At 38.5% G+C, this 27668-nt stretch overlaps 2 protein-coding genes across 3 annotated transcripts in view; both read right to left on the bottom strand.

Moving 5' to 3' along the window:
* The window catches only part of LOC128470685 (sulfotransferase 2B1-like), a 122357-nt gene that overhangs the window by 9624 nt on the left and 85065 nt on the right, over nt 1–27668 (bottom strand). Inside the window, exon 1 of one of the 2 annotated variants that reach the window (XM_053452589.1) lies at nt 405–480. The exons of the other annotated variant lie outside the window; for it this stretch is intronic. The gene's annotated coding sequence lies outside the window, so the exon portion shown is untranslated. Of the gene's footprint in view, nt 1–404; nt 481–27668 lie in introns of those variants that run through there. 2 annotated transcript variants of the gene reach the window in all.
* The window catches only part of LOC128470688 (sulfotransferase 2B1-like), a 32283-nt gene continuing 11894 nt past the window's right edge, over nt 7280–27668 (bottom strand). Inside the window, exons 2-8 of the mRNA XM_053452593.1 lie at nt 26880–27018; nt 26454–26662; nt 23888–24014; nt 22760–22854; nt 22019–22199; nt 20684–20980; nt 7280–7313 (exon numbers count right to left, since the gene is read on the bottom strand). Coding sequence (XP_053308568.1) covers nt 20865–20980; nt 22019–22199; nt 22760–22854; nt 23888–24014; nt 26454–26662; nt 26880–27015 — 864 coding nt within the window. The 5' untranslated portion in view covers nt 27016–27018 and the 3' untranslated portion in view covers nt 7280–7313; nt 20684–20864. The remainder of the gene's footprint in view (nt 7314–20683; nt 20981–22018; nt 22200–22759; nt 22855–23887; nt 24015–26453; nt 26663–26879; nt 27019–27668) is intronic.

Raw genomic sequence — 27668 nt, 5'->3', positions numbered from 1 at the left:
CTTGGTGACAAAGAGAAAAGAACTGGAGGAAGAGCAGGATACTTAACAACAGTGAGATATAAGGAATATGTTTTTATTAAAACATGCTTTAGGAAACTTTATACACACTTTTACTGTATACATTTTATGATGATATAAAATCATATAATGAAACAACATGATAGGTGTCATAGTTCATATAAAAGAAGAAGCCATTAACAAAACATTCTATAATTGCAGCACAAACAATGTAGTGGTTACTAGTTCTAGGCAATCTCTTTTCTATAGCCTTACAGAATTCACATTCACAAAATGCTTCCGTAAAACTCTATGAGCTGACAAGCAACACAGCTATTCCTGAAAACTAAAAGTTGATGAATAACTTATGGTTTTATGAGTTACAAAATAATTTCTTTAGCACGTACCAGTTTGATAGATGTCCTTAAATGCCTTTATGTGATCTTTGCTTCCAGCTCACTGCCTGGATCTTGCTTAAATGCCCAGGGAAAGGGAAGTACAGTGGTTTTGTTGTATTGCATATTAAGCCACCGCATAGTAAACAAGAATCTCAGTTAACATTTCAAGCTTTCATTAACTTTTGTGTTTTCCCAAACTTAGGGCATTCCAAAATAGCAGAAGTCTAGCGTTTTTTTTTTCCTGCCTAACATATGTGTCTGTGCTTGAGTATGGAAAATAATATTTTCTGCCTCCCCCAACCAGTGGTTACATACACATATTTTAAAGCTATTGACCTAGTGTACAAAAGAGCCAGAAATTATTTTTTTAAGCAAATCAATAAGTTGTGGTGACATGCAATAGCCACTTTATTGGGTACACCTGTTCAACTACTTGTTAACACAAATAGCTAACATGGCAGCAACTCAATGCGTTTAGGGATGTAGACGTGGTCAAGACAACTTGCTGAAGTTCATACCAAGCATCAGAATGGTGAAGAAACAGGGATTTAAGGGACTTTGAACGTGGTATGGTTGTTGGTGCCAGACGGGCTGGTCTGAGTATTTCAGAAACTGCTGATCTCCTGGGATTTTCATGCACAACCATCTATAGGGTTTACGGAGAATGCCTGTATGAAAATGCCTTGTTGATGTCAGAAGAGAATGGGCAAACTGATTCTAGATGACAGAAAGGCAACAGCAACTCAAATAACCACCAGATATGCAGAATACCATCTCTGAACGTACAACACGTCGAACCTAAAAGCAGATCGGCTACAACAGTAGAATACCACACTGGGTGCCACTCCTGTCAGCTAAGAACAAGAAACTGAGGCTACAATTCACACAGGCTCGCTAAAATTGGACAATGGAAGACTGGAAGAAAGTTGCCTGGTCTGATGAGTCTCGATTCCGGCGGCGTCATTCAGATGGCAGAGTCAGCCTTTGGTGTTAATAACATGAAAGCATGGATCCATCCTGCCTCGCATCAATGGTTCAGGACTGGTGGTGGTGGTGGTGTAATGGTGTGGGGGACATTTTCTTGGCACACTATGGGCCCCTTAGTAGCAATTGAGCATCGTTTAAACGCAACAGCCTACCTGAGTGATGTTGCTGACCATGTCCACAGTGTACCCATCTTCTGATGGCTACTTCCAGGAGGATGTCACCATGTCACAAAGCTCACATCATCTCAAACTAGTTTCTTGAACATGACAATGAGTTCCCTGTACTCCAATGTCCTCCACAGTCACCAGATCTTAATGCAACAGAGCACCTTTGGGATGTGGTGGAATGAGAGATTGGCATCATAGATGTGCAGCAAATCTGTAGCAACTGTTTGATGCCATCATGTCCATATGAGCCAAAATCTCCAGCACCTTTTAGAAAGTATGCCACGAAGGATGAAGGCAGTTCTGAAGACAAAAGGGGGTCTTTCTGGCTCCTGCTACCTGGAGCCCCCATTGTAGGCTGTGGATAGGGGGTTCCCCTGACGTTGGTGGACACACAACATTGTTAGGGGAGAAGGGGCGGGGAGTGGTGTGTGCTGCAACACCACTCCCACGACCCAGAGCTTCCCCGTAGTGACCCGGAAAAGCGGGTATGGTCAATAACAACCACCAACATTTTTTCTCTTTTCATTATGAAAACAATTGCGATAATAGACAGCCGCATGTTTATTTTGGGTATGTGTTCTAGCTTTTTATCCTAGTCAAAACAATAAGAAAACACTGACTCCATTTCACATTGCCTTGTGGTAAACAGTAGAATGTTTTAGTCTTAACTGAGAGGGGGCGAGGACTTTAATGTTTTCATATCTTCTTCCAACAGTTGTTTTCTTCTTTCTCATTTGGAGCACCCACTCAAACTATATATTGGTTTTTTTTTTGCTCTTCAAGATTATTAAAGCTTTCTTTTAACCACTTAAATATTTTGAAAATAAATGAAAAGTTAATATAGGCTATTTCGCTAAGGTCTATCTAGTACTTTTCATACAGCCTTTTCCCTGCTAGCCTAAGCATGTGGCAAAAATAAAACTGCATTTTTCACATTTTTCTGTCACTGATCACATGACTGGTTTTTCTTTTTATTTTATACTGATAGGCATACATTAAGCATGGGGTCTGCTTTAAACAGTAGTTTTTAGATGGCTCCTTTAAATGTAAGCCCAAAGTATTTCCTGCTGTGATAACCATTACAACTACCAAAGAATTACTAGCAATCCAGCCCCACATTACTTGACTACTTGCTTACCGTCACAGGACAAAAACCTCTTTCTAGACACGTTTCCTTCCAGTGATGCTTTAAAAGTAACCCCCCACCCAATGCATTCATTGCAAATCCGTTTTTTTTTGCAAAATGGAACACATGCCAACACGCCTTAGGCTGTATGATCCAATTTAAAGAATCAGGATTTTATTTTGTTAACACTGTGATGCTGTACAGACCCCGGGAGGTGTTTTGTTGTGTTTTTATGCACAGATCTTATGCAAATTACATTTTTGGGTCCATGAGATGGAGCATTTGTGGAGCAGGGTGGGTTGAATGTCCAACTCCAGTATTGTAGCAGACGTAGTATTGTAGGATCCAGTCCAGGATACAGCCTACATCAGGCACAGGTGCTGGGCATTAACCCCCCCGGAGCCCGACAATCAGAAAGACTGTGGAAGGGAGAGTAATTTCCACTGTGTGCCGAGGGCAATGAAAAAGATCCCCCAACCAAGTGTGGCAAACCTGCTGTGTACTGGGAGAGGTTTCCAGAGCCTGGTTTAGCTGGTTCTGGTGGGAAGTCAATGAGTAGCTGGGTCGGCGAGAGAAGCCAGTTTGACCTAGGCTTCATTTTTATGATTTTGCTTTGTGGTTGGTGCACCAGCAAATAAATCACAGGTTGCTACAAATTGGTGTTCTTGAGCTTCGTTGCCCTAGAGGACTGTGTTTTAAGTCCCTAAAACTGGCATTTATGGCCGTCATACTCCAGGGCTTGTCACAATACACAACCTTTACACCTCCCCTACCAATATCATGTTACTTATTGAGAAATTTTAAATCCATGCGATTCATGGAATTAAGGAAAACCGTTTAATTGTGTGTTCCTAATTGTCGGGTAGTATGTACAGTTACTACGTGTGGTTATGCTACTACTGATAACCCTCATGTAGCATATTTGCTTGACCATGGTTACTGAGGTTTGGCTCAGAGACATTATTTCCGAGAAGCAGTAATATTTAATGACATGTTTATTCTGTCTGTGTGTTTTTGCCTATTACGCACATTTTTTAAACAAAGCTAAATATATAACATAATGCTGTACTTTTGTTATTCTGCAATGGGTGTTTTATATATCTAACTGAATACCAGTGGTGTGTGCTTTTTGAGGTTGTGTTAGCTTTTAAGATATAGGTTTTCATTTGCCAAGGAAGATTGATAAACAAATCAGTGGGCTTTTAACCCATTCCTGGCAACACCTCATTTTTAGCTTGCTAGTAGCATCCTGTGGAAAATAAATAGCAGCAGAAAGTATATATTTTTTTTTTTTTACCAGATGCGACTCTGGACAAAGAATATGCAATATTGTAAGACTAAAGAAACAGGTGTGCGTATTGGATTTCCAAACATTATGCTCAATGATTGCCAAAAAATATACTGCTTTAACTGGGAAAGAATACTGGTTTTGGGTGGGCTGTCAACAAAAAAACACAACAAAAGTTATCTGGAAACACGCAAACATTTACCTTGAATCTTGGTGTTTTCTACAAATCACAAGGTTATAGAGGAATGTGGAATGATCTACTGATCAGGAAACAGCAGGAGCCTCTAATTCTGCAATCCCGATTACAGTGAGCGTGATAAGCATGCCTGGGAACTCTCAGGGTTAATGTGCAGATTCTCAGCGCCACCCTGTCTAGAGCTTTCTCCTCCCTATTCTACACTGCTGTAATTCTCAATTAGTACTTTTAATAGATGTATATTATGTGTGCTTTAAAGCAGGTGACCCAATTAAGTGTATCTTTAAATAATGTCACAGCCGTTTGGTTAGTAGTAGTAAAGGGTTAATATTTCAAGTGCCTCATGGTCCGCTCATTTAGAAAGTTTCCAAGTATTGACCAAGTTAGGTAATAAGATTGTTTGGATCAGCTCACAGCTGAAATCTCCCCATTCATACAGAACAAGTGAGGGTGTAATATTTCATCCCTGGGTCATAACAATACGTCCTTGGTCCTAAATGGGTTAAATGCAGTGAATAATAATGGCATTCATGCAATGCCAGACTGGGTAATTTGGAGCTCTAATCTTCCAGCTGAATTTAGAAGCTGGGAAGGGGTGTTGCCACATGGGGGAGGAATAGTTTGCTTTTCATGTAGTTGTAGCTTTTAGATTTTAAAACAGACAGGAAGTATGCCAAATACCCTCCCAAAACAAAACCATACGCCAGGGCCGTCCAACCTGCGGCCCTCCAGCTGCTGCAGGACTACATCTCCCACAATTCTCTTTCAGCTAAGGGGCTGGCTGAGTAGTATGGGAGATGTAGTTCTGCAGCAGCTGGAGGGCCGCAGGTTGGACGCCCCTGCCATACGCTCACACACTCGAACAAAGCTAAACCTATAGTGTTTTACTTGCCTATCTCTATGGGTTAAATATACATTTTTGATAGCGTTACGCTCGCTCCACAAATGTTTAGTATATGTTTTCACCTGTTTACCCTTACTCCAGTGGGAAGGGGGGCATAGATCTCCCTAATGGTTTTTATTCTTCCCACCTCCCCAGCATTGGGTCTGAGGCTTTTTTAAATTTTTGAAATTATATTAACTATAACCTTCTCACATGTCTGAGCAAAGGGTGAGAATGAGAGAGCATTCCATGATTATTTTATTACCACCCCCACCTTCTCCAGCATACTATAAATGGGGTTAGGGAATAGGGAGGCAATGTTTTAATACTTTTATTCAGTATTAGTTAATATGCATGTTGTTTTGTAACATGATGCTGGTCTGTATTGCAAGAGGCATTAGTAGCAGGAAGAGGGAGGTGGAGCTGGTTCTGAAACTTTACAGATCTCTGGTATGACCTCATCTAGAATATTGTGTACAATTCTTGAGACCTTAATCTCGAGAAGGGTTTTGTCGTTTTGGAGAGAATTCAGGGGACGGCTACTAAACTGGTTAATGGTTTGCTGGACGAAAATTATCGGGAAAAAGTCAAGGATCTTATTGTCTATAACTGCTGTTGAGACAAAGAAAAAACTGTAGGGGATTATGTGTTAACAACATTAAATTACCACTTTGGAGGACATCAGTTAGGACTGTTGGGAGGTATCCTTTCACAGAGTAACATTAGGCTCCCTCACAAGTTAAGATCCCAATATCAATGGCCACATGACAAGGAAGGGACAGGCACAAAGGAAGCCACGACTACAGAAGCCAAAGTACAACACACAGAACTACTGGCAAAGCTGATAAAAGAGTAAGGGCTTAGTCATATCTGGTGACCATGATATGTTGAGCTTGCCACCACATCAAGCTAGACCACTGTAGGCAACTCTTAACACCAATCCTGACTAAAAACACCATTCTAACGCTACGTCTGAACTAAAGCAGGTTGACAGACACAACCCAGAGAAGCTGGATGGGGGCAGGTTAAATACCAGAGGGTCATGCAGGGAAACAGAACATGGAAAAAGAGAAGCAAAAAATGCAGGTAAATGCATGCAAGCTACTGCAGCATACAACGTTGCAACAACTCAAGCCTGAAGATACTTAATGGAACAGTCTAATGACCATGACACCACCTCTAAAGAAGAATGCATATTAAGTGCACAGTGAGTGCTAAAGTATGTATTGTTCAAAAATGAAAAGAAAGAAAGGCACTTGCATGAGTTAGAATTTGTAACCCTGTTGCAGCAATTACCCTCTTCTGCCGCTTGGGTTGAAGAAGCCAATCATTGTAATCTTGCCACGCATATGTATGGCAGTCTGAACAGTGCTGGAGCTGATTGGCGGTAAGTATATCACATTCAGAATACCTCTATGCTTTTGAAAAATGGACACCATAAAAATATTAGGGGACCATACAGGTGTAATATGCACTAAAGTTCATATGATGGCTGGTTTGTCCCTTTGAAGGGGTACTACCAGCAAACTAAGCTCTGGTTTAATTCATATGATAGTGGTGGTGCTGCTTCTACAACAAAATCGTTCAAGGCTACCAACTTATTGTGTTGTGAACGCAATACACAGCATGATGTATTCAGATATTTCATAACCTATTATTTCTGAAACACTTCCATTTTATTGTTTATTTACTTGCATTTTTAACTTTTTTCAATTCATAGGTAAAGACTATTTTAAGACTTGTGTATTCTTATTACATGTGTGCCTTAAAAGGACAGTTAAAAAAGTATACATATTACCTGTTGCTGCAGCTACCCTCCACTTCCTCGGTCCAACTCTTCATGCCACTGTTTGGCTGCTGAAAGCCTGATGTCAAGCCTGATGCAGGGCAGAGCACCCGCCGCTCCAACACTTACCTTGACACATGCTGTCCTCTATTCTGAACATTGGGATATGACATCATATCTGGGACTCTGCCTCTTATAGATTTATGGCACTGGTTAAGATTGTCATGGAGGCTGGGCTCAGTCCTCCATGGTGTAACTGGGCAGGTTTCAAGGAAGATCTGTCACTTAAAGTACAAAAAATGGCCTGGACCCCCAGGGGGGAAATGTGCACCAAATCCTGGTCTGTCTTAACTGCCTTGCATAACACACAGCATTAGGCACTTTTAAGAGATGCTATTGTTTATGCTAAAAATGTACAACTGTTTTTTTTCTGCATTATTGCAGCTTTCCCCATTTTTTATTTCAAATTGTAATTTACATTAATACTTACAATAATTTATAAAAAAAAAACAATTAAGGAACATATTGCACGTATTCTACTGCCAGTGCTTGTTTATGTGATTGATTTTATACACTTGTTAGTAATGAATGTGGCTGAAACACCTAAACTAATTAATTAGGAGGGGTGTCCACGTACTATGGTCATATAATGTATTTATGTATGTATGGATCCCCCAAAACAGAGGTTTACCAAATTACCCATTAGCATTAAAGACAAAACTGTTCAATGCTGCTTGTATATCATCAAAAACATTAACTTTCTGTTCTTGAGGGGATAAATGAACATACAAAAATACAGTACAGTATATGCATACAGTAACTTGAGTATAAACTCAACTCTTCTCGCTTGCTGATCTGTTTATTTTCATTTACTGCTTTTCCCAATACTTACTTTTGTTTTTGAATTGAAGAAGGACTTTGCAAACATATGAAAAGGTAGATGTGAGGTGATTATCCTCGGACGCGTTAAGGCATCAGTTTGTTCTTTACTGTTTACTGTTTCATACCATGGTGATCTCATATAAACTGGCACTTGGTTACTCAAAGAAATGTCTCCTTTGAACATAAATTAATATTGTTACTGTATTTTTTTGTCCAATTTTGGTGTGTTAACCACACTTTTATTAAAAGTAAGTAACACACCACAATTGGACAAAAAAAATATGACTTGGCATGATATGAGTGTGATTGCTAACATCAATCACACTCCTTTTATACCCAGGCAACCAGAAAATGCTGGAACCTAGGCATGATGGGACTGTGATTGCTACTAGCAATCACACTCCTAGCATGCCAAGTCAGCCAGTACATGCTGGTACAGGGTGGCTGTATGTGCAGACCCCATACTGCTGGCAGCATCAATACACAAGGGGGGCAGCTAGCCAGGTTTCAGCATGTACTGGCTGACTTGGCATGATAGGAGTGTGATTGCTAACAGCACTTACACATCCATGCTATCACATCACACACACACATTAATTCATTCAGTCATTCATTCATTCCCAAATTCATTCCTTCAATGGAAAAAGGACAACTGGTGTGGCGCTGAGAAGAGGTGATGCAGAGGTTTGTTTGCTTGACAGCGAGGGAAAGCGAAAGATGATAACACTGAAGAATGCGTTGTACATACCTTCATATCCCCGAGACATCTTCTCTGTAGATACAGCAACAAACAGCTTTAAGTCACTGCTAAATAAGAGAGGCATAAGACATGAAACCTCAGCACCTTACTCACCCCACCAAAATGGGACTGCTGAGAGAAATTGGAGAACGCTATTTGAAATGGCAAGATGTCTGTTAGTTGAGAGTGAATTACCAAAAGAATTATGGACATATGCAGTAATGACTGCCGCTCATATCCGAAACAGGTGTTTTAACAACCGTTTAGTACAAACTCTAAATTACCTTTTAACGGGCAGAAAACCTAATCTTTCTAAGATGAGAGTTTTTGGGTCAGAGTGTTTTGCATACAGGTATGACAGAAAGAAACTAGACTCAAAATGTGAGAGAGAAATTTTCATCGGCTATGACAAGAACAGTCCTTCTTACCTAGTGTTTTACCCAGACGCTGGAAAGGTCCTTAAACACAGACTTGTGAAGTTTATCACAAAGAGAGTTTTTGAAAGAGAGACTCAAACTGACCTGTTACATGATGATGAGGAATGCCATAGGGAGAACTATGTGTAGCAGACCCCGTCTGAATGATGGCCAAAACTTTACTGATGATTTTTAAAAGCTTTATTGTAAACTTTCCTTTAACTCCAAAAATTCACCGTAAGAGCTAAACAAAATACAAATAATATGCATTAATGACTTATCCCTAAATTATCTATCTTTTGCATATTACTAGTACAAAGTAAAAAATATACAGACCTTATGCCTTTTCAGGGGTTTGCTAAACAACCTTGTATATGAGGATGGACTCTGATAACTCTTGTTGATATGCTGGCTCTCTTGTATTACAGTTATGACCAGTATGACTGTTATGACCAGTATATCCCAAGACCATTTCCTTCTGAGTAACAGTCCTACCCCAAACACATTCCCCCTGCAACATGGACAGTGTAAACCCTATCCACATTTAAAACTGGCAAAAACTATGAGAATATGAATACAAATTATAACATAAATTACAGAGTTAAGTCTGTTACACTCCCACCAAATTATACATGTTTTCCAAACATGAGTAATTTCCACTTAATAACACATTAATAACTATAATAAATTATAGTGAAGTCCTTTAGAACATTCAGTCATTCAGCTTCCAATAATAAGATCAACTTCTGTGCTGGTCTCTCTACTGCTGAGATCTTGTTTATCCGTTCTCCTTTCTTGCTTAGTGTTTTATCACCAAGTGCTATTGTGGCCGTCCTTACTAGTCCATCTGGGCTGATTATGGTGTCTATAATCCGTCCAAGTCTCCATTCATTTCTTGGCAAATTATCATCTGCATCCATGACCACATCACCAATTTGAAAATTCCTCTTGGAAGCATGCCAACACTGCCTAGTAGCGATGTTGAGAAGATACTCCTTTTTCCATCTGCTCCAAAACTGTTCAGTAAGATACTGTACTCGTCTCCATCTCTTTTTCCCATATAAATCTTCTCTTGTGAATTCTCCTGGTGGTGGAAGGGCTGTGGTGGATTTCATGGTAATCAGATGGTTAGGTGTAAGTGGTTCTAAGCTCTTGGGGTCATTTAGGTTGTCCACTGTAAGGGGGCGACTATTGACTATAGCAATGGCTTCATAAAACAAAGTGCGTAGTAAAGCATCATTGAGTCTGCCCGATGAGAGGGAAACTGTAGCATTAAGAACACTCCGTACAGTTTTGATTTGACGCTCCCATACACCACCTGCATGACTGGAATGAGGGACATTCATAACAAAATCACACTGTTTATCTGCAAGAAAAGCAGTGAGCCTTTTTGAGTCAAGCTCCTGTAATGCTAAGTTAAGTTCATTCTTTGCGCCGATGAAATTGGAACCTTGGTCACATCTGATCTGCCGTACTGTGCCTCGAATTGCAATAAAGCAGCGTAAACTGTTGATAAAAGCATCCGTGGACATATCTTCTAGCATTTCTATATGAATGGCTCTTGAACAAAAGCAAGTTAGAAGCAGACCATACCTTTTGTGCTGTTTCCTTCCTTCTTTAGTCATGAAAGGACCAAAGCAATCCATACCGCAATACACAAACGGTGGAGAAGGCTCCACACGTTCTTTGGGGAGATCACTCATCCTCTGGCCTTCAACAGATTTTCTCCGTCTTCTACAGGTTACACAGTTGCGAATGTAAGATCTGACAGCTCTGTTTATTCCAGGTATCCAATATCCGCTAGATCTGATTTCATTCATTGTGAATCCTTTTCCTTGATGCTTTACACTTTCGTGATAGTGTGCAATTATCAACCTTGTTATATGATGATCTTTAGGAAGAATCAGTGGGTGCTTGAATGAGTGAATGCACAACGAGTGGTTTAATCTCCCTCCCACCTTGATTATACCATCTGTATCTAAGAAGGAGTCCAGGTGATGAAGTTTATTATGACCTGGAAGTTGTTTTCCTTGACTCAGAACATCTATTTCTTTCTGATATATTTGTTTCTGCACACCCTTCAAAATCAAGCGTTTTGCATCATCTTGCTCACTTACGGATGCAGGTGAATGGGTTTTATCTTTCTTAATCCGTCTCTGAAGGCGTGCAATGGCCTTGACAGCCTTAGACCAAGATGAAAATTTGGACAAATGGTCTACAAGATCTTTACTTTCTATGGTCTTTGTTTGTAATGTCTGAATTTTTCTTACTTCTGGGTCTCCTACTGTAAGTTCCAATACAACATTTGAGGTTGGTATTTCCTTTTTCCATAAGAATGTGGGACCAGAGAACCAGTTAGATGAGAGTAACTCATTTGTTATTCTTCCTCTAGAAGCATTGTCTGCTGGGTTTTCATCCTCATTTGCTGTTTCTACATCACCTCTTTCAATTATGTCCTTCATGTAAGCAATATAGTCCGTCTTGTATTTTTCATTTTTACAGAACTTCTTGTGCAACTGATTAAGTCTGACTTTAACAAGTTCTCTGTTGTCAGGTAAGTATGGACATTGTTCAAACGGAAGGGGCATTTCATGTCCTTCAGCATTTTTCTTTATGCTGCCCTTCAGTTTGTCTAGGCACGCAATAACATCTTGCGAGATTGTCTGGTCATCTGCTGTGACGTCCTTAAAGTCGGACTCTAGTATACGGATTGCATTCACAGGTGTCAAAGCTGGTATCTCCTTTGTGGTTAATCTGTGACAAAGACTGACTGCTGATGATACGTTGATGCGTGGTGTGGAGCAGCCCACAATACTCCATCCTAAATCTGTCAGAATAGCATAAGGTTCATCTTCTTTACCTAGTATGACTTGCCTGGGAGCTAGCACTCTAGGGCAGTTGTAGCCGATCAGTAAACCTACTTCGCAATTGAGAAGAGGTGGCATTTCGTTCGTAATTACCTTCAAGTGAGCCCAGTTATTTGCTGTTTCTTGCGTTGGTATGTGATCATGATTAATAGGAATACACTCCTTTGTGTATACTGGAGGAAGATTGATATACACTGAGGAATTGTACCCTCTTACACGAAGATTAGACACTCTTTTACTTTTGATGACCATATTGTCTTCTATCATGGTGGTAAGTTTAAGTTTTATTGGGTGAGTATCTACTTGAAGTACGTTACTTATTTCTTCGTCAATAAAAGTACTGTCACTCTGAGTGTCTAACAAAGCATAGACAAGCTTTTCATCGGATGGATTTTTAACAGACGACACCCATACAGGTACTATCATAGATGTCATGACTGAATGACTTGTGCTTGTGATGGTAAGTGACATGGCATTAGTAGTTTCACCATTCTGTACATGCGCATTGCTTACCATGGACAGTGATTGTTTCCTATCTTCGTTAGCCTCATAGCTGTAATCGTGAAGGCATGTGGGATGACGTAACTTGCATACGTCACATGTGTGGCGACGACGACATTCTTTGGCGCAGTGACCTGGTTTTATACAACCATAACAAAGTTTATTATCTTTGACATATGCTCTTCTGTCTTTCAGAGACTTTTGCATGAATTCTGGGCACTTACAAAGTGGATGATTGTCATCTTGACACAACATGCATGGTGTTTTTAATTGTCCCTTTGCTTTTGTCTGTTTATCATTGTTTAAAGCTGTTTGAGTTTTAAAGACAGTTGCTTTGTTTCTTTTGGTTTCCTTTTGAGACTCACGTAAATGCAGAGCTTGAAAGGAAGTAATAGGATTACACATAATCTCTGCTTCCGTTGACATGAATTTTACAAAGTCTTTAAAGGTTGGAAATTCTTTGCTATCCATAAGGGATATTGTGACCTGGCGGTTCCACCTGGAGGCTGCCCAGTCAGGAAGTTTCTGTACCAGCTTTTGGTTCTCTTCACAGTCATTTAATATTTCCAGGCCTTTAACATGAGGTATGGCTTGCAGACAGGCATTTAAGAAGTCTGAAAATGCTCTCAGACCTTCTGCATCTTTGGACTGTATTCTAGGCCACTTTGATAGCTTCTCCCGGAATGCTCTTTGAATGATAAAGGGCTGCCCGTATCTTTGGTTAAGCTTGTTCCAAGCATCTTTGTAGGATTCCTCATCATTTCTATAAAAGGTGCCTTCAAGACATCTGTGTGCTGAGCCACTCACGTACCTTTTCAAATAATAAAGTTTGTCAGCTGCAGAGATGCCCTTTCTATCTATAAGTGACATAAATGAGGCTTTCCAGTTCACAAACTGAATTGGGTCTCCGTTGAAGACTGTAGGTTCAGGTGTGGGTAACCTGTTGATGGCAATGCTGTCCTGAACTGCTTGAGCAAGGAGAGCCAATTCACTGAGATTTGTTGACTGAACAACATTGTATTGTGGATGTGTTGTAGAAGAGATTTCGTTTCTCTCACTTTCATGTTCATTTTGTATCAAGTTCAATTGACCTTTCGCTTCTTGTTTTATTACTTCATCATATGATTTTACTCTGGCACGTGCAACTTCCAAGTCCTTTTCTAACTGCAGCCGTTCTAATTCAAACTTTTGAATTTCTAGTTCTTTTTTGAGTTGCTCTTCTAGAGTTTTTATTTTCTCCCTTTGCTGTCTTTCTGAATGCATCATCTTGTATGCAGCCTCTTTTGCAGCAAGCTCTGCCACAGCATCTGCTCTTTTGCTTGTTGCACCAGAAGATTTAGAATAGCTGCTGACACTTGCTTGTGAAGCATTAGAATCGTATATAGAGCGAACATAGCTATGAGCTGAAAGTTCACGTAGACGGCTCCTTTCCCTTTCTGCATCAAACTCATCATCTGCCATGGTTAATCTTTCTAACACAATTTTGACAATGTCATTGGTCACAGCTTCACATGCATCAACTTTACGTCTTAAATCAGACACAGGTGTTATATGTTCCCTTATTTCACTAAAGATTTTCATAATACAGTTCATTTTATTTTCCAGAGAATCAGCAATTTCAGTGAGCTGCTTATCAGATATGTTTGATTTTAACTCATGTCTCGCCTTACGAACATCTATTTTCCATTGTTCATACAAAGTATTTAGCCTTTTTTCTTTCTTACAACATTCATCTTTCTGGTAAGCAAGCATTTTTTCTGTAATAATATGTGGACGTTCTGACCGTCTAGGTAGTTCTTCCCTTTCTTGTACATAACACTGTAGTTCAGATATATTTTTATCTTTAAGTTTCACTGCTCCCTTCATATTATTTTCCCTTTTACCTTCTATTTCTGTATGAGACAGGCTTTCATATTCTTGATATTCAGTGTCCATCTCCATAGTGAACTCTTTTACAATGTCCTAGCACCTTAGACCATCATGCTGATTCCAATATGCTGCAGTCCCTTAAGCAACCATGTGCAGCAGGTATTTGAACCAACGAAGGTGAAGCTCTTACTGTAGCAGACCCCGTCTGAATGATGGCCAAAACTTTACTGATGATTTTTAAAAGCTTTATTGTAAACTTTCCTTTAACTCCAAAAATTCACCGTAAGAGCTAAACAAAATACAAATAATATGCATTAATGACTTATCCCTAAATTATCTATCTTTTGCATATTACTAGTACAAAGTAAAAAATATACAGACCTTATGCCTTTTCAGGGGTTTGCTAAACAACCTTGTATATGAGGATGGACTCTGATAACTCTTGTTGATATGCTGGCTCTCTTGTATTACAGTTATGACCAGTATGACTGTTATGACCAGTATATCCCAAGACCATTTCCTTCTGAGTAACAGTCCTACCCCAAACACATTCCCCCTGCAACATGGACAGTGTAAACCCTATCCACATTTAAAACTGGCAAAAACTATGAGAATATGAATACAACAAATTATAACATAAATGACAGAGTTAAGTCTGTTACACTATGTACCCTCTATACCAAAGATTAATCAAACTGAAACTGAGTGTCCAAACTCAATTCAAATTTCTGAAAAATAAGCTTTGAAGAGCAAGGACAATGGTCAAGCAGGGAATGACCATAGTACACGTTATCCTAAAAGAGACAGAAAAACTCCTCAGTATTTGGAGGACTATGTTTCAGAAGTGGAATGTGATGATCAAATACTAACAAACATTGATTATTGCTACAAGGTGTTTGATGTACCACAAAACTTTAAAGAAGCTATAAGCTCACCTCAGTCACAGAATTGGCTTAATGCTATGACAGAGGAAATTGATTCATTGAAAGAAAATGACACCTTCACATTGACAACTTTACCAGTAGGTATATGTTCAGTGGGGGGACGATGGGTGTATGCTGTGAAAAACAATGTTGACGGATTAGAAACATACAAAGCCAGATATGTTGCTAAAGGTTATTGTCAAGTAAAGGGAATTGATTACAAGAAAGAAAGAAAAAAAAAAAGGATTAAACACTTGAGAGCAAGTGAGGGTGTTGAGATATAATCTGAAAGTGCTCTCACAGTGCTATAGCCTATTTGATACAATTGTATGGTTAAGATAAGTATAAATAAAGTTTTTGTTGTTATCTCCTCCTTCCTCCTGAACAGGAAGAGAAGCAGTTAATATGTTTCCAATAAAAGACACAGAAGGAAGAGGCACCTGTGTGTTTTGCCTCCATCTTTATCTATATATATATAAATTTCGTATATACCCGGTTATCCTATCCTAATAATTCAAATGGCAACAGGGCCAGTTAGATTTTGTTTTGTATAAAATGGTTATCTGTCCATGGTCAGTGCAAGTCTGGGCACCTGTTCTTAAAAAAGGACATTATGGAGCTTGCAAAATTGCCAAGACAGACTACAAAATCAGTAAAGTATGTGAAAGGCTAGACAAGCTAAAAAAAGGTGTAATGGGAGGGAGAGAACAACACTGGCTCTCTGATTACCTGTTCTTTATAGGACTATACAAAGAAAGAAGGTCATCCATTCAGACTTGAAGAAAGGAAGTTTTAGCTAAATGGGTTCTTTACAGTAAGAACGATATAGATGTGGATTCACTACCCACAGATTTTAGCAAAAATGAATATAAAGGGTATAATTGGTTATAAAGACAGGATTGGTTACAGCTTGTTGATCCAATTCAAAAACAGATTGCAATGTTGTAGACACAATGGAATGTTTTCAACTTTTTTAAATGGAAATGTCTTCAATGTGGGAGTTTGTGGGGATAAACAGCAAGGTTAAACTTAAATTGTTACATCCACATACAGCATAGCAATGGGTATAGGGCTAGTAAATGAGCATTGTTAAGTGCAAAAAAATCAGCCATGGGAAGGTCTGTGTAAGACCTTAGTAAGACTTTTGAAAAACCAATCATTTGCCTACTAATGTCAGCTAGAAAAGTACAGGTAGCCCCACTGCATAAACATAACCTCAAAGAATAACCAGCACACAGTGAATTAAGTTAAATTGTAAAACAAACAGTGAGCCGCACATGTGTGTGTAAATTATTACATCAACAATGGTCTGTAAAAAAAGAAACAAAAAGCCCCAAACAGGCAACTAGTGCAATATATCCCAATGTTCTGTGTAATCACAATACATAAGTATACCACTCACTTATAGTATAGCTCCTATAAATTAGGTGCAAGGTTTTATAGCCCAAGATAAATCTTCAATTCTTGTAGGGATTGATTGACCGTAAAAACATCTGCCTCCAACCCTCCAGTCTCTCATAAAAATACTTTTAGTCCCCTGCACATTAGATATTGACGTCACAAAGTTGAGTACAGTGGCTGAAAAGTCCAAAAAGGGAGTGTCATTTTATATAGCAATCTTACAGACAACAAATGAGTCCAATCTTGATGACTCAAATCCACCTTAACATCAAGAAAGTAGTTAAGACATAATTGACATTATTGCCTTAAGCTTAAAATTAATATTCAACCCAAGGGGGGGTCACGGTTTTCAAATGATATATCTAGAAAGCCTCCTTTGCTGAAGCCTTCTGGATTTACCCTCCCACCCTCACCCCAAGAGCTTGGGATCGCTTCAATTCCCACATATATAATTTTATTGTCCTCACCAACTGGACAATTCTTACATTTTCAAAAATGAAAAGAAAGAAAAGCACTTGCATGAGCTAGAATTTGTAACCCTGTTGCAGAAATTGCCCTCTTCTGCCGCTTGGGTTTAAGAAGCCAATCAGTGCTGTCATTGTCATCTTGCCACACATATGTATGGCAGTCTGAACAGTGCTGGAGCTGATTGGCGGTAAGTATATCACAGTCATGGCTGGGCTCAGTCCTCCATGGTGTAACTCGCCAGGTTTCAAGGGAGATCTCCCTTTCTCCTCTGTTTCTAACAATATAACTTGGAATATGTTTGCCAAGGTACATAAGAGATAAAATTAAGAAGCACTTTAGATTTGGAAATGGCAATTGGAATTGGGTTTTTATTGACTGTATGTCATTACTGTGGATAAGATATATCAAATAAAAACAGTAGCAAATGTCAGAACATGGAAAGAAAAGATACATTCCTATTCTAGATCATTGTATCAATTTCAAAGATGTGTCCTGGAAAATTATTTCTACAGAATTGGACACAAGCATTGTCAAGTGACAATGTGTAAGTCCCATGATCCTTCTGCTACTAAGACAGTGTTGATTCAAGACCACTGGCCTGTCTATCTAATTTAAGTCTTATGGGTTCTTCTAGTTGGGTTATCCCAATCCCATACCCTGTGTCACTTATAAAAAAATCCCAAGAACACTGCCATCACTGTTGGGAAATGTGACCATTATGACCATTCACTGTAATTATTTGATATTTGCTATTTTAAACTCAATGTAAAATGAGGGGCTTTTAGATAAAATACTAGGATTAGAATGATCTTATGTTGTTGTTAATAGTGCTGAACACAGTGTGGTTGATCATGATTACCTTTATGCTATGTCACCATCATCATGAGAAAACTTGTGATGAGAGGGATTGAAAATTTAGAACACTCTTGAGCTGGGTTATTTTCATCTGTTTTATCAGAAACAAAACACACCCAGAGGGGGATTTGTCACAGTTTTTATATAGTTTATATTAATTTAGGTATCAAGATTACATATGTTTTATTAATATTAATATTGATTTAATTTTACTATACCGTTTAGTCCTATAATACATATATTTTCACATTTCATTTTTCAGTGTATTGATTATGCAGATAAGAATGTATTCAAATGATTAACATACTATGAGGTTTATTTGCTTTTTTTCTATCACTTGTTCAAGGTAACATTACTCAAAATATTATTCTAGAACTTAGAATTCTCTATTTCCAAGGCTAGGCCTGATAATTACCGAGCAACACTTATGTCAGGCATTCCTTGTTCTGCTAAATATGTGGTTATTTATCAAAATAATAATGGTATCATCATGTATGTTAGAGTGTCCCTAAGTGGTCAAGTGTGACTACTTTATTAATATATTGGTACTGGACAAGAAGAATAAGAGGAATAATCAGTTAATCAGATAACTCTTGGAATATCCTATGATGAGTGCTGGTTAATAATATCCCTCCACAACAAGAAGGGAGCCAGGTTGGCCACAAAGCAATTTATGATCAATAACCCGTAGTGATGGGAAGTTCGGATCATTAAAGTGAATCGGATCATTTCGACTCATTCATTGAAATGATCCCATTCATGATTCAGAGTTACTGTTTCCCAGTCCCTCCCTGCAGTCACACTAATGATTGGCCCCGCCCCTTTCATTACAGTCAATTAACCCTCCTGCCTGCCTACTCTAGTGATGTCACTGAAGGCAGAGAATCGTTCAAAGATCCGAATCTAACAGGGATCCGAATCTTACAGGGAATATCACTGATACCATACTTTTATAAATAAATACATTAATAATCTTCACTGCCCCCAGGATTTAGATTCCCCTTAGTTTGCCCCCTTTACCTCTAACTGCACCTTAAGTTAACTTTACTAAATTAATTAACCCTCCGTCATCACCCCATTAACCATAACTGCCCCTAAATTAACCCTAAAGACCCCATTAACCATAACTGCCCCTACATTAACCCTAAAGACCCCATTATCCGATTCATCCAGATCACTGAAAAGAATCGGATCAAATGAACGATTCGTTCATGATCCGGACATCACTAATAACCCGTAGTAGTGTATCAGAGTGATGTCAGAGCAATTCCTATATTTAATTGTACTTTTGTACTGTTCATATAACTATTTTTTGCATTCATTTGACTGTCAATGCTGATGCTAACATTGATTATTTTCTGGTTTTTATATACAGTATCTCACAAAAGTGAGTACACCCCTAACATTTTTGTAAATATTGTATTCATCTTTTCATGAGGAAATTACACTCTGGTACAATGTAAAGTAGTGAGTGTACAGCCTGTATAACAGTGTAAATTTGCTGTTGCCTTAAAAATAACTCAACACGCAGCCATTAATGTCTAAACCTTGGCAACAAAAGTGAGTACAGCCCTAGGTGGAAATGTCAGAATGTGAGTCTGCAGTCGGCCTGGCAAGGTTGCGTATCTTTTTTATTTTTTTTTAGGAAAAAAATATTGCAGTTGGTAAGGTATGTCTCAATACAAGGTCATTGCTATTTGGTGAACAAGTAGGCATCCCTGATTGTTGACCTATACATATTGTGATCCTGCACCCACACAGGGTACCAAACAGCACGGTCCTCTAGGGTATTAACGCCACATCTCAATTAGGTAATCACCCACGATTTATTTGTAGTCCACGTATGAAGATATTTACAGGATTACATAGAACACAAATTCTCTACAAACAAAAGCCTAGCTCGTCTGAGCGCTTACTAACATATAACTCCCCTCACTACACAGGGTCTAAAACTAAACAAAACGTAATCCCACCAACCTTTTTGATAGTCTCTCTTGTGCAAAGCAAGCCCTGCTGCTTCCAAACAAAACTCTCTCTCTTCTGTCCAACAGGTCAGGTTATATTGCAGCCAGTGCTGCTAATTACCTGCAGCTGACCAGTGCATTGGAGTCAGCTTAAACTCCTGGCCTGGATCCTGGGTCAGTCCAGGTGCATGTAAACTGCGGGGCGGAGCACCAGCCTGCCCTATATGTCATAGAAAACCCTGCAAAATCGAGGGGGAATGTATACCCCTTCCACAACAACACCCCGCACCTTGTTACAATAGTCATTCCCTCTTAACTCAAATAAGTCACGCATTAACATTTCACTCTCCGATAAAGTCCTATTTTTTGCTTACAATGACATATTAATCTAGGTGAATGGATATGGTTTATCTTATAAAGTCCCTAAAAGTGCTGGACAAGAAGTCACTTACTATGATTAACATCGTAAAAAAAAAAAACTTCAAAATAAAGGTTCTATGGAACATGATTTGATGGATAAATTAATCCAATCTGGTAAAACACTTAGTAAGGAAAAGGGAAATGTTAAACAAAATGTGAGTGAGGAGGCTGGAGATGGGAAGAAGAAGCCACAGGAGCTTTACAGGTCGAGGCTTTTTAGGATAAAGAGGGAGGTTGCAGCTGCTGAGGTTACAACTTGCAAGAATTGGAGAGAAGTATAGAGGCTCCAGGGAATGGGGAGAAGGAAAGAAGCTGTGGCAAACAAAGTAGGAAGACAAACTAGCTTATTAATTTGTCACTTAAAGTACAAAAATTGGCCTGGACCCCCAGGGGGCGAAATGTGCACCAAATCCTGTCTGTCTTGACTGCCTTGCATAACACACAGCATTAGGTACTTTTAAGAGATGCTATTGTTTATGCTAAAAATGTACAACTGTTATTTCTGCATTACTGCAGTTTTCCCCATTTTTTATTCCAAAATGTAATTTACAATAATATTTTTTAAAAAAAACAATTAAGGAACATATTGCACTTTTTTAATGAACATGAATTGACAACTCCAAATAATGGAACTTGTGTGTTTTTATTTACAAACATTTGCTTTTCCTAAGGTAGACAACATTTCAAATCAAATGATATAAAGGGATATTCTTGGAAATATTGGAAATATTTCAGTTTTCTTCCCAAAAAAACGTAAAATTGAAATCTTTCATATTCTCTTGATAAACACTATCAAAATATTCACTTTGGGCTACAGTAAAATGATTCTTCCAGTCTCCAGAGACTCCTGCAAACAGAAAAAGAAGCAAAGGGTTATCTATGCTAACACTAGCAAAACAATGCATAGATCAAATGACAGCTCTCTTGCTCGTGCCTCAAACTCACAAAATTTAGCAAAAACACACCATGGAATAATTAAAGGTGTTCTAAAAAAACATTTAATTAGTGATAAAAGTGTGCATTGCATCCTCCACTGACTTTAAGTAACCACTTGGGTTCCTGAGGGATTTAAAAGTGGACATAGGGCAGTAAAAAGCCACAGCCCCTCCTAGCCACCACCGATAAGGCTATAGCTCTGGCAGACACAGATACTGATTCAATGGCAGCATCACAAATAGAATCAACTGCAGCACGGATATTAGCTACATTTCTAGTCACCTCCTCCAGCTGGAATTTAGAACCTAAACCAGAGCTTGACAGCATGAATCACAGAGGCTGCCGCCATGGACAGTCTAAAGATAGCATCTTTACAGTCTATGGGATCAGAGCCATACATCCTCAAGAAGGAGAGCTGTCCATCTAATAGCTTTGGCCACAGCTGGGTCAACCTCTCCTGACTCTGGAAAGGTCTTACACAAGGCATAGCTTGTTTGGATTTAAATGAGGCCTTCCTGGGGCAAGGCCACAACCTAAAGGCCGTCTCCTACCAGACCGCTGAAGAGCTCCAGCCTCAGAGGACCGAAAATACCTGATGACGCAGCAAGAGACGACCCAGCTGCACTGTACAACAACCCCTCCTATGGGCTCTGTAGCATGTCAATCCTCAAAAGGAGCTAGAGAGAGCGTCCCACAACCTGCCTCAAGGATTTATATTTTTATTATGAAGCTGTTCATGCCAAACTGGCTCAGGTGGCAGCTCTACTTGTGAATACTTACATTGGTCATGTGAAGTGAAACATGAAGGGAAATCTAGGATAGCCTGAACTAAGCCAGAAAGACAGGGCTCTTTTCACTGTTATATGTATTAAAATATATTAACATTTATGTTTTGAAGCTGTGTTACAGATCTCACAATTTTATCATAGTGTTATAAGATCATAAATACCTTTACGAAGAAAACATCCTTTTGAATGGTCTATTATATCATCAGGCATCATAGTCCAGTTGGACATCTTGTTCTCCTTCATAGATTTGAATGTCGAATGTTTCACAACTAGGTCAATAGCTTCATCATCTAATTCTTGTCCTAAAAACTTAGATATTTTCACCACACAACCTCGGAGGTCCTGATGGTAAAGCAAATATTTTTTGTTATGTTTTCGACTATTTCTATAATTTTCAAATATAGTTCTACGGTAGTTTTGGATGTTGCCAGTGGCAAAGGGGGAAACACATCTTAAGTCAGTCAGTGGGAATTGGCAGTTTTTGTCCACTTCAGCACTCATTGCTGCTTTAATAAGAACTTATCATTATTCATAAATAGTAAACTATAGGTATGCATGATCTAAAGATGAAAATGTTCAGCAGGTATTTAAAAAGCAGACCTGAAATAAAATATATGACTGGCATTGTAAATGTAAACTTTAGTTACATATGAAGGGAGCCAACAAAACAGACAGACGTATAAGGTGTTGATTTACTAAAGTACGTGAGTGGACTTGAACAAACTAGATATTACTAGTTTATGATAACATTACCCAAAATGCTCAGTCTGAAGGAAAGTAAATTCTGTTTTTGTGGTAACCTTATTTTTCAGATTTTACACATGCACATTTCAACAGGACTAGAAATAGAGTTAGAATGTTTGGGTCATTTTTGTTTAATCAAACACCTGTTTTTCTCATACCTGAAGAAGTTCCTCATATGTGATAAAGAAGAAGCGATCATCATCTTTCATTTGCAACCATCCTTTAACATGATCGAACCAAGAGCCATATACAGCTGTCAGGAGAGTAAAAACCAAGCCAAACTGAATGACTGTAGCTCTGTTTTAATATACTGCACACTGACCCAAGTTTTAGAATATTAATCTACCATTGCATACCCTCCAAGTATCACTCGTCAGGGACAGTCCCTCCTTTGGCTATATATACCCCTGCTCCTCTTCCGTATCCTAATGTCCTTATTTTTTATTATCTCAAAATGTTTGGTGGATACGAGCTGGTGTTCTACAGGTCTAAAACTCAACAATAATGTCTTTAGAAATAGAAAATGTGTTTATAAATGAAATTGTGTAGGTAAACTGTGTACTCACTCCCTACTACTACTACTTAGATTCTAAGCTCTAAGGAGTTCTTACCTAATCTATTTATATGTATTGTACCTCAATCTAAATGTCTGTATTACTTTTGTACTTTCTATATGACTGAATCTTGTTGAACCTACCGTTCAATAGGCAGTAAAATGGAAAATGTCTTTTTTAATAGTACATCAGACAAAATAAATCCAATACTCATAATAATCTTGTTTTTTGCAGTGCAAAATTACTTTACAGCGTATCCTACTGTCACATGCGTTTTAGAGAATTAGACGTAGGAGAATGCAACCCAAAATTTCCTTTTGGGCTGGTATTACAATTTAGATATTTTTCTATTTCTATACAGTTAACAATATAACCAGTGATTTAAACTTAGTGTTTAAACTAGTTAATATTCCTGTGTGTGGTTTCAAAGTAGGGGAAATGTTAGAACAAAAGGGTCATAGTCTAAAACTATAGATTGTAAGGAAGTTTTAATTTACTGGGTGGTAGATATATGGAACAGCCTCCCATCAGAAGTGGTAGATGCTAATACAGAAAGAAAATTTAAACATGTATGGTCCAGGCATAAAGCTATCCTGAATCTATGACAAGATCAAGGACCTGACATCTGGAAAAACGGGTGGACTAGATGGACCGAATGGTTCCTATCTACCATCCAATTCTGTGTTTTTCTTTAACCCAGTAAATTTGTAAAGGAGATTATATATAACTGACCATTTCCATGCAAAAAGTCTTCTAAACACTTCTGGAAACTTTCAGGGTCTTTAAAGGCACGAAGTATCTTGGCAAAATGATAATTAGACACGGATATATCCTTAGGGTTTCTCATTGTGTAGATGACCTGAATAAATGTAAACACATACTGTTAGAGCAATAATTATATAGTACTACTATCAATAATATTTTTATTGAATAAAATATTAATATATTCTGGACAAAATGGAGACATACACAAACAGCTGATGTGTGAAATACCATTTGCACTTCTCCTGCACCCTAGTCTATTTGTCAAAAATATACACTATATGGACAAAGTATTGGGACACCTGACCATTACACCAACAGGTACTTTTAGGATATTGCATTCTAATTATATAGAAAGAATTATGAAGTTGGTTCGTCACAGCTTCCACTCTTCTGGGAAGGCTTTCCCCATTCATCCAGTAGATGTTAGACGAGAAGGGCTGGATCGCAATCGCTGCTCCAGTTCATCCCAAAGGTGTTCGATGGGGTTGAGGTCAGGGCTCTGTGCGGCTGGTCAAGTTCTTCCACACCAAACTTATCCAATCATGTCTTTATGGGCCTTGCTTTCTGCACTGGAGCACAGTCATGCTGGAATAGAAAAGGGCCTTCCCTCAAACTGTTCCCGCAAAGTTGGAAGCATTGCATTGTCCAAAATGTCTTGATATGCTGAAGGAGACCTACCGAGACATTTTAGAAAATGCTCTGCCTTCCGTGTTTGAGAAAGCATTGTCACTACTGTAATAAGATGCATACTGTGTATATAGTATTATTATTGCACATATCTATGTAACTTTAATATCTAGTGAACTTTGAGAACAATGCCTATATTATGAGTGCAAGGTATGAAACTTCATGATATGGAGTGAGGTACCTGGAAGAGCATGTGGGCCAGCTCAATTTTTGGGGAGAACTTCTATATAGAGTCCAGGCTAGGTTTTTGTATTTTTCCTGGCTCCTGGGAATGATGGAATTAGGCTTACCTGTGACTATTTACTAGGGAGCTATTTCTAGGGAGACTGTGCTTCAGCCCTTAGCATGTATATGAATGCTGAAGGGAAAGCTGACATTTAGTTTTAATAAGGTGCTTTGAAGAACCTTTGTCATCTGTTACATGCTGGAAGTTACAGCTTGTGCAGCTGGAAAACTCATCTACATTTCTGGTGATTACTGTGTTGCCCTGAATGACTGTGCAGTGCCAGATATCCCAGATAAACATATATCAGCTGGGACAATACTTTTAGGATGAATTAAGACCACAGAAAACAATAACGTTTTGCATGAAGACATAGGCATGTATTATCTGTTGAAATATACAACACTATATGACCAAAAGTATGCGGACACCTGTCCATCATACCAGTGTGAGCTTGTTGGACATCCCAATTAAAAACCATGGGCATCAATATAGAGTTGGTCTTTCAACCAGTCTGCATTCCTATGCATCTCAAAAGTGTTCAGTGGGGTTAAGGACAGGGCTCTGTGCGGACCACTTGAGTTCCTCCACACCAAACTTGTAAAGCCATATATTTATGGACCTTGCTTTGTGCAAAGGTGCACAGCCATTCTGGAACAGGAAAGGTCATTCCCCAAATTAAGTTAGAAACATATGAATGTCACTAAAATGTCTTTATATGCCCAAACCCTGAAAAGCATCCCCAGACCATTATCACTCCAACACCAAACTCCTGTGGACACTAGGCATTACAGGCTGTAGTTGTCAGCCAAACCCAATATCATCATTCTTCAGACTTCTAGATAGTGATTGATCACTCCAAAGAACACATTTTCACTATTCAAGTGTCCGGCGGTGGTGTGCTTTACACGACTCTAGCCGACGCGTGTGCAGTTGCTCAGCCATAGACACCTATTTCATGAAGCTCCCAACGCACAGGGCTTGTGCTGATGTTGCTTTCAGAGGCATAGTGAGTGATGATACAGAGGACAGGTGATTTTTACGTGCTACGGGCATTCTGTGCTTTGCGACTCCTTTCTGTGAATGTCGTTGATATACTGATTCACTTCCGCTGCACAACAATAGCAATTGCAGTGGACCAGGGCACATTTGGCAGGGCAGAAATATTACAAACTGATTTATGGCAATAGTAGCATCCTATGACAATGTCACATTTAAAGTCACTGAGCTCTTCAGTATGACCTATTCTACTGCCAGTGCTTGTCTATGGAGACAGTTGCCTATGTGCTAGATTTTATACACTTGTTATCAATGAATGTGGCTGAAACACCTAAACTAATTAATTAGGAGGGGTGTCCACATACTATGGTCATATAATGTATTTATGTATGTATGGATCCCCCAAAACAGAGGTTTACCAAATTACCCATTAGCATTAAAGACAAAAATGTTCAATGCTGCTTGTATATCATCAAAAATATTAACTTTCTGTTCTTGAGGGGATGAATGAGAGAACATACAAAAATACAGTACAGTATACGCATACAGTAACTTGAGTATAAACTCAATTCTTCTCGCTTGCTGGTCTGTTTATTTTCATTTACAGCTTTTCCCAATACTTACTTTTGCTTTTGAATTGAAGAAGGATTTTGCAAACATATGAAAAGGTAGATGTGAGGAGATTATCCTCGGACGCGTTAAGGCATCAATTTGTTCTTTACTGTTTACTGTTTCATACCATGGTGATCTCATATAAACTGGCACTTGGTTACTCAAAGAAATGTCTCCTTTGTACTTGATCAAATTCAAAATCTCTATCATCCAGTTAGTACCTGTAGGAGAGAGAAAGTTGCATTAGTTACAGGTCTAAATCATCTATAGATTAGAGGCAGGGGTTGCTGGTGAGCTGAAGTTTACTGATTTTATGCATTATAAAAGTTTGTCCCTGGTCCCTACTTCCCCTTGCAGAAGATTCCCACCGAAGCCGTTAGGAAAATTTAACCTTATCCATGTTACACTGTATTACCTATAGATATTTAAGAGTATTACCTGATTTTGGATAGGTTACATTAAAAATATCATCATCAAATACTGTGAATCCATTTTCGGCATAGTCGAGATATTCTTCAGAGTGTATATCTTTCGCGAATTGTATTCCTTTATATGTAAATAGATCTGATGCCATTATCTAAGAGAGAAATTGAAGACATCAATATAAATAGTGATATACAGACTATGCATTGACTTCCATAGAACCTTTCGTGTTTACTACCAAAAAATATCCAAGATTAGAAAAAGCTAAGAAAGAAATTACCTAAACTTTATAATACATAGCCTGTGTGCCATTTTTTTTACCTGCTTTTACACAGTGGACACAAACAGTTTTAAATTACTTTTTCTACCCTCCCAGCATGCCCTACAAAAGCACACATTGTAAGTATTAAGGTAGGGTGGCTAGTAGGGCTACAACAACTAATCGATAATAGATAATGAAAATCGTTGCCAACTAATTTCATTATCGATTAGTTTAATCGATTTTATCAAATATAAGAGCAAAAATTGGACAAAAAAAATCAATAACAACATTATATATTTATGTATAGATACACACATTAATTTACTCATTCACAAACATTCATTCATTCATTCATATACTCATTCATTCACAGATACTCATCCATTCCCTTAATCACGCGTACTTGCTCATACATATATGAATTCTAAGCACTCAGATAAGTAGTACTTCTCTTCTTCCTTTCATGTAATGAAAATAGTTTTGTTTTAAATTTTTAAACACGATGTGCTGCTAGGTTGGACAATAAATATTTTATCAGGCAA

Source organism: Spea bombifrons, chromosome 12 (assembly GCF_027358695.1).
Source record: "Spea bombifrons isolate aSpeBom1 chromosome 12, aSpeBom1.2.pri, whole genome shotgun sequence".
NCBI classification, from domain to species: Eukaryota; Metazoa; Chordata; class Amphibia; order Anura; family Pelobatidae; genus Spea; species Spea bombifrons.
Note: the sequence above shows the minus strand (reverse complement) of the source record. Positions and strands in the feature narration are given on the sequence as shown.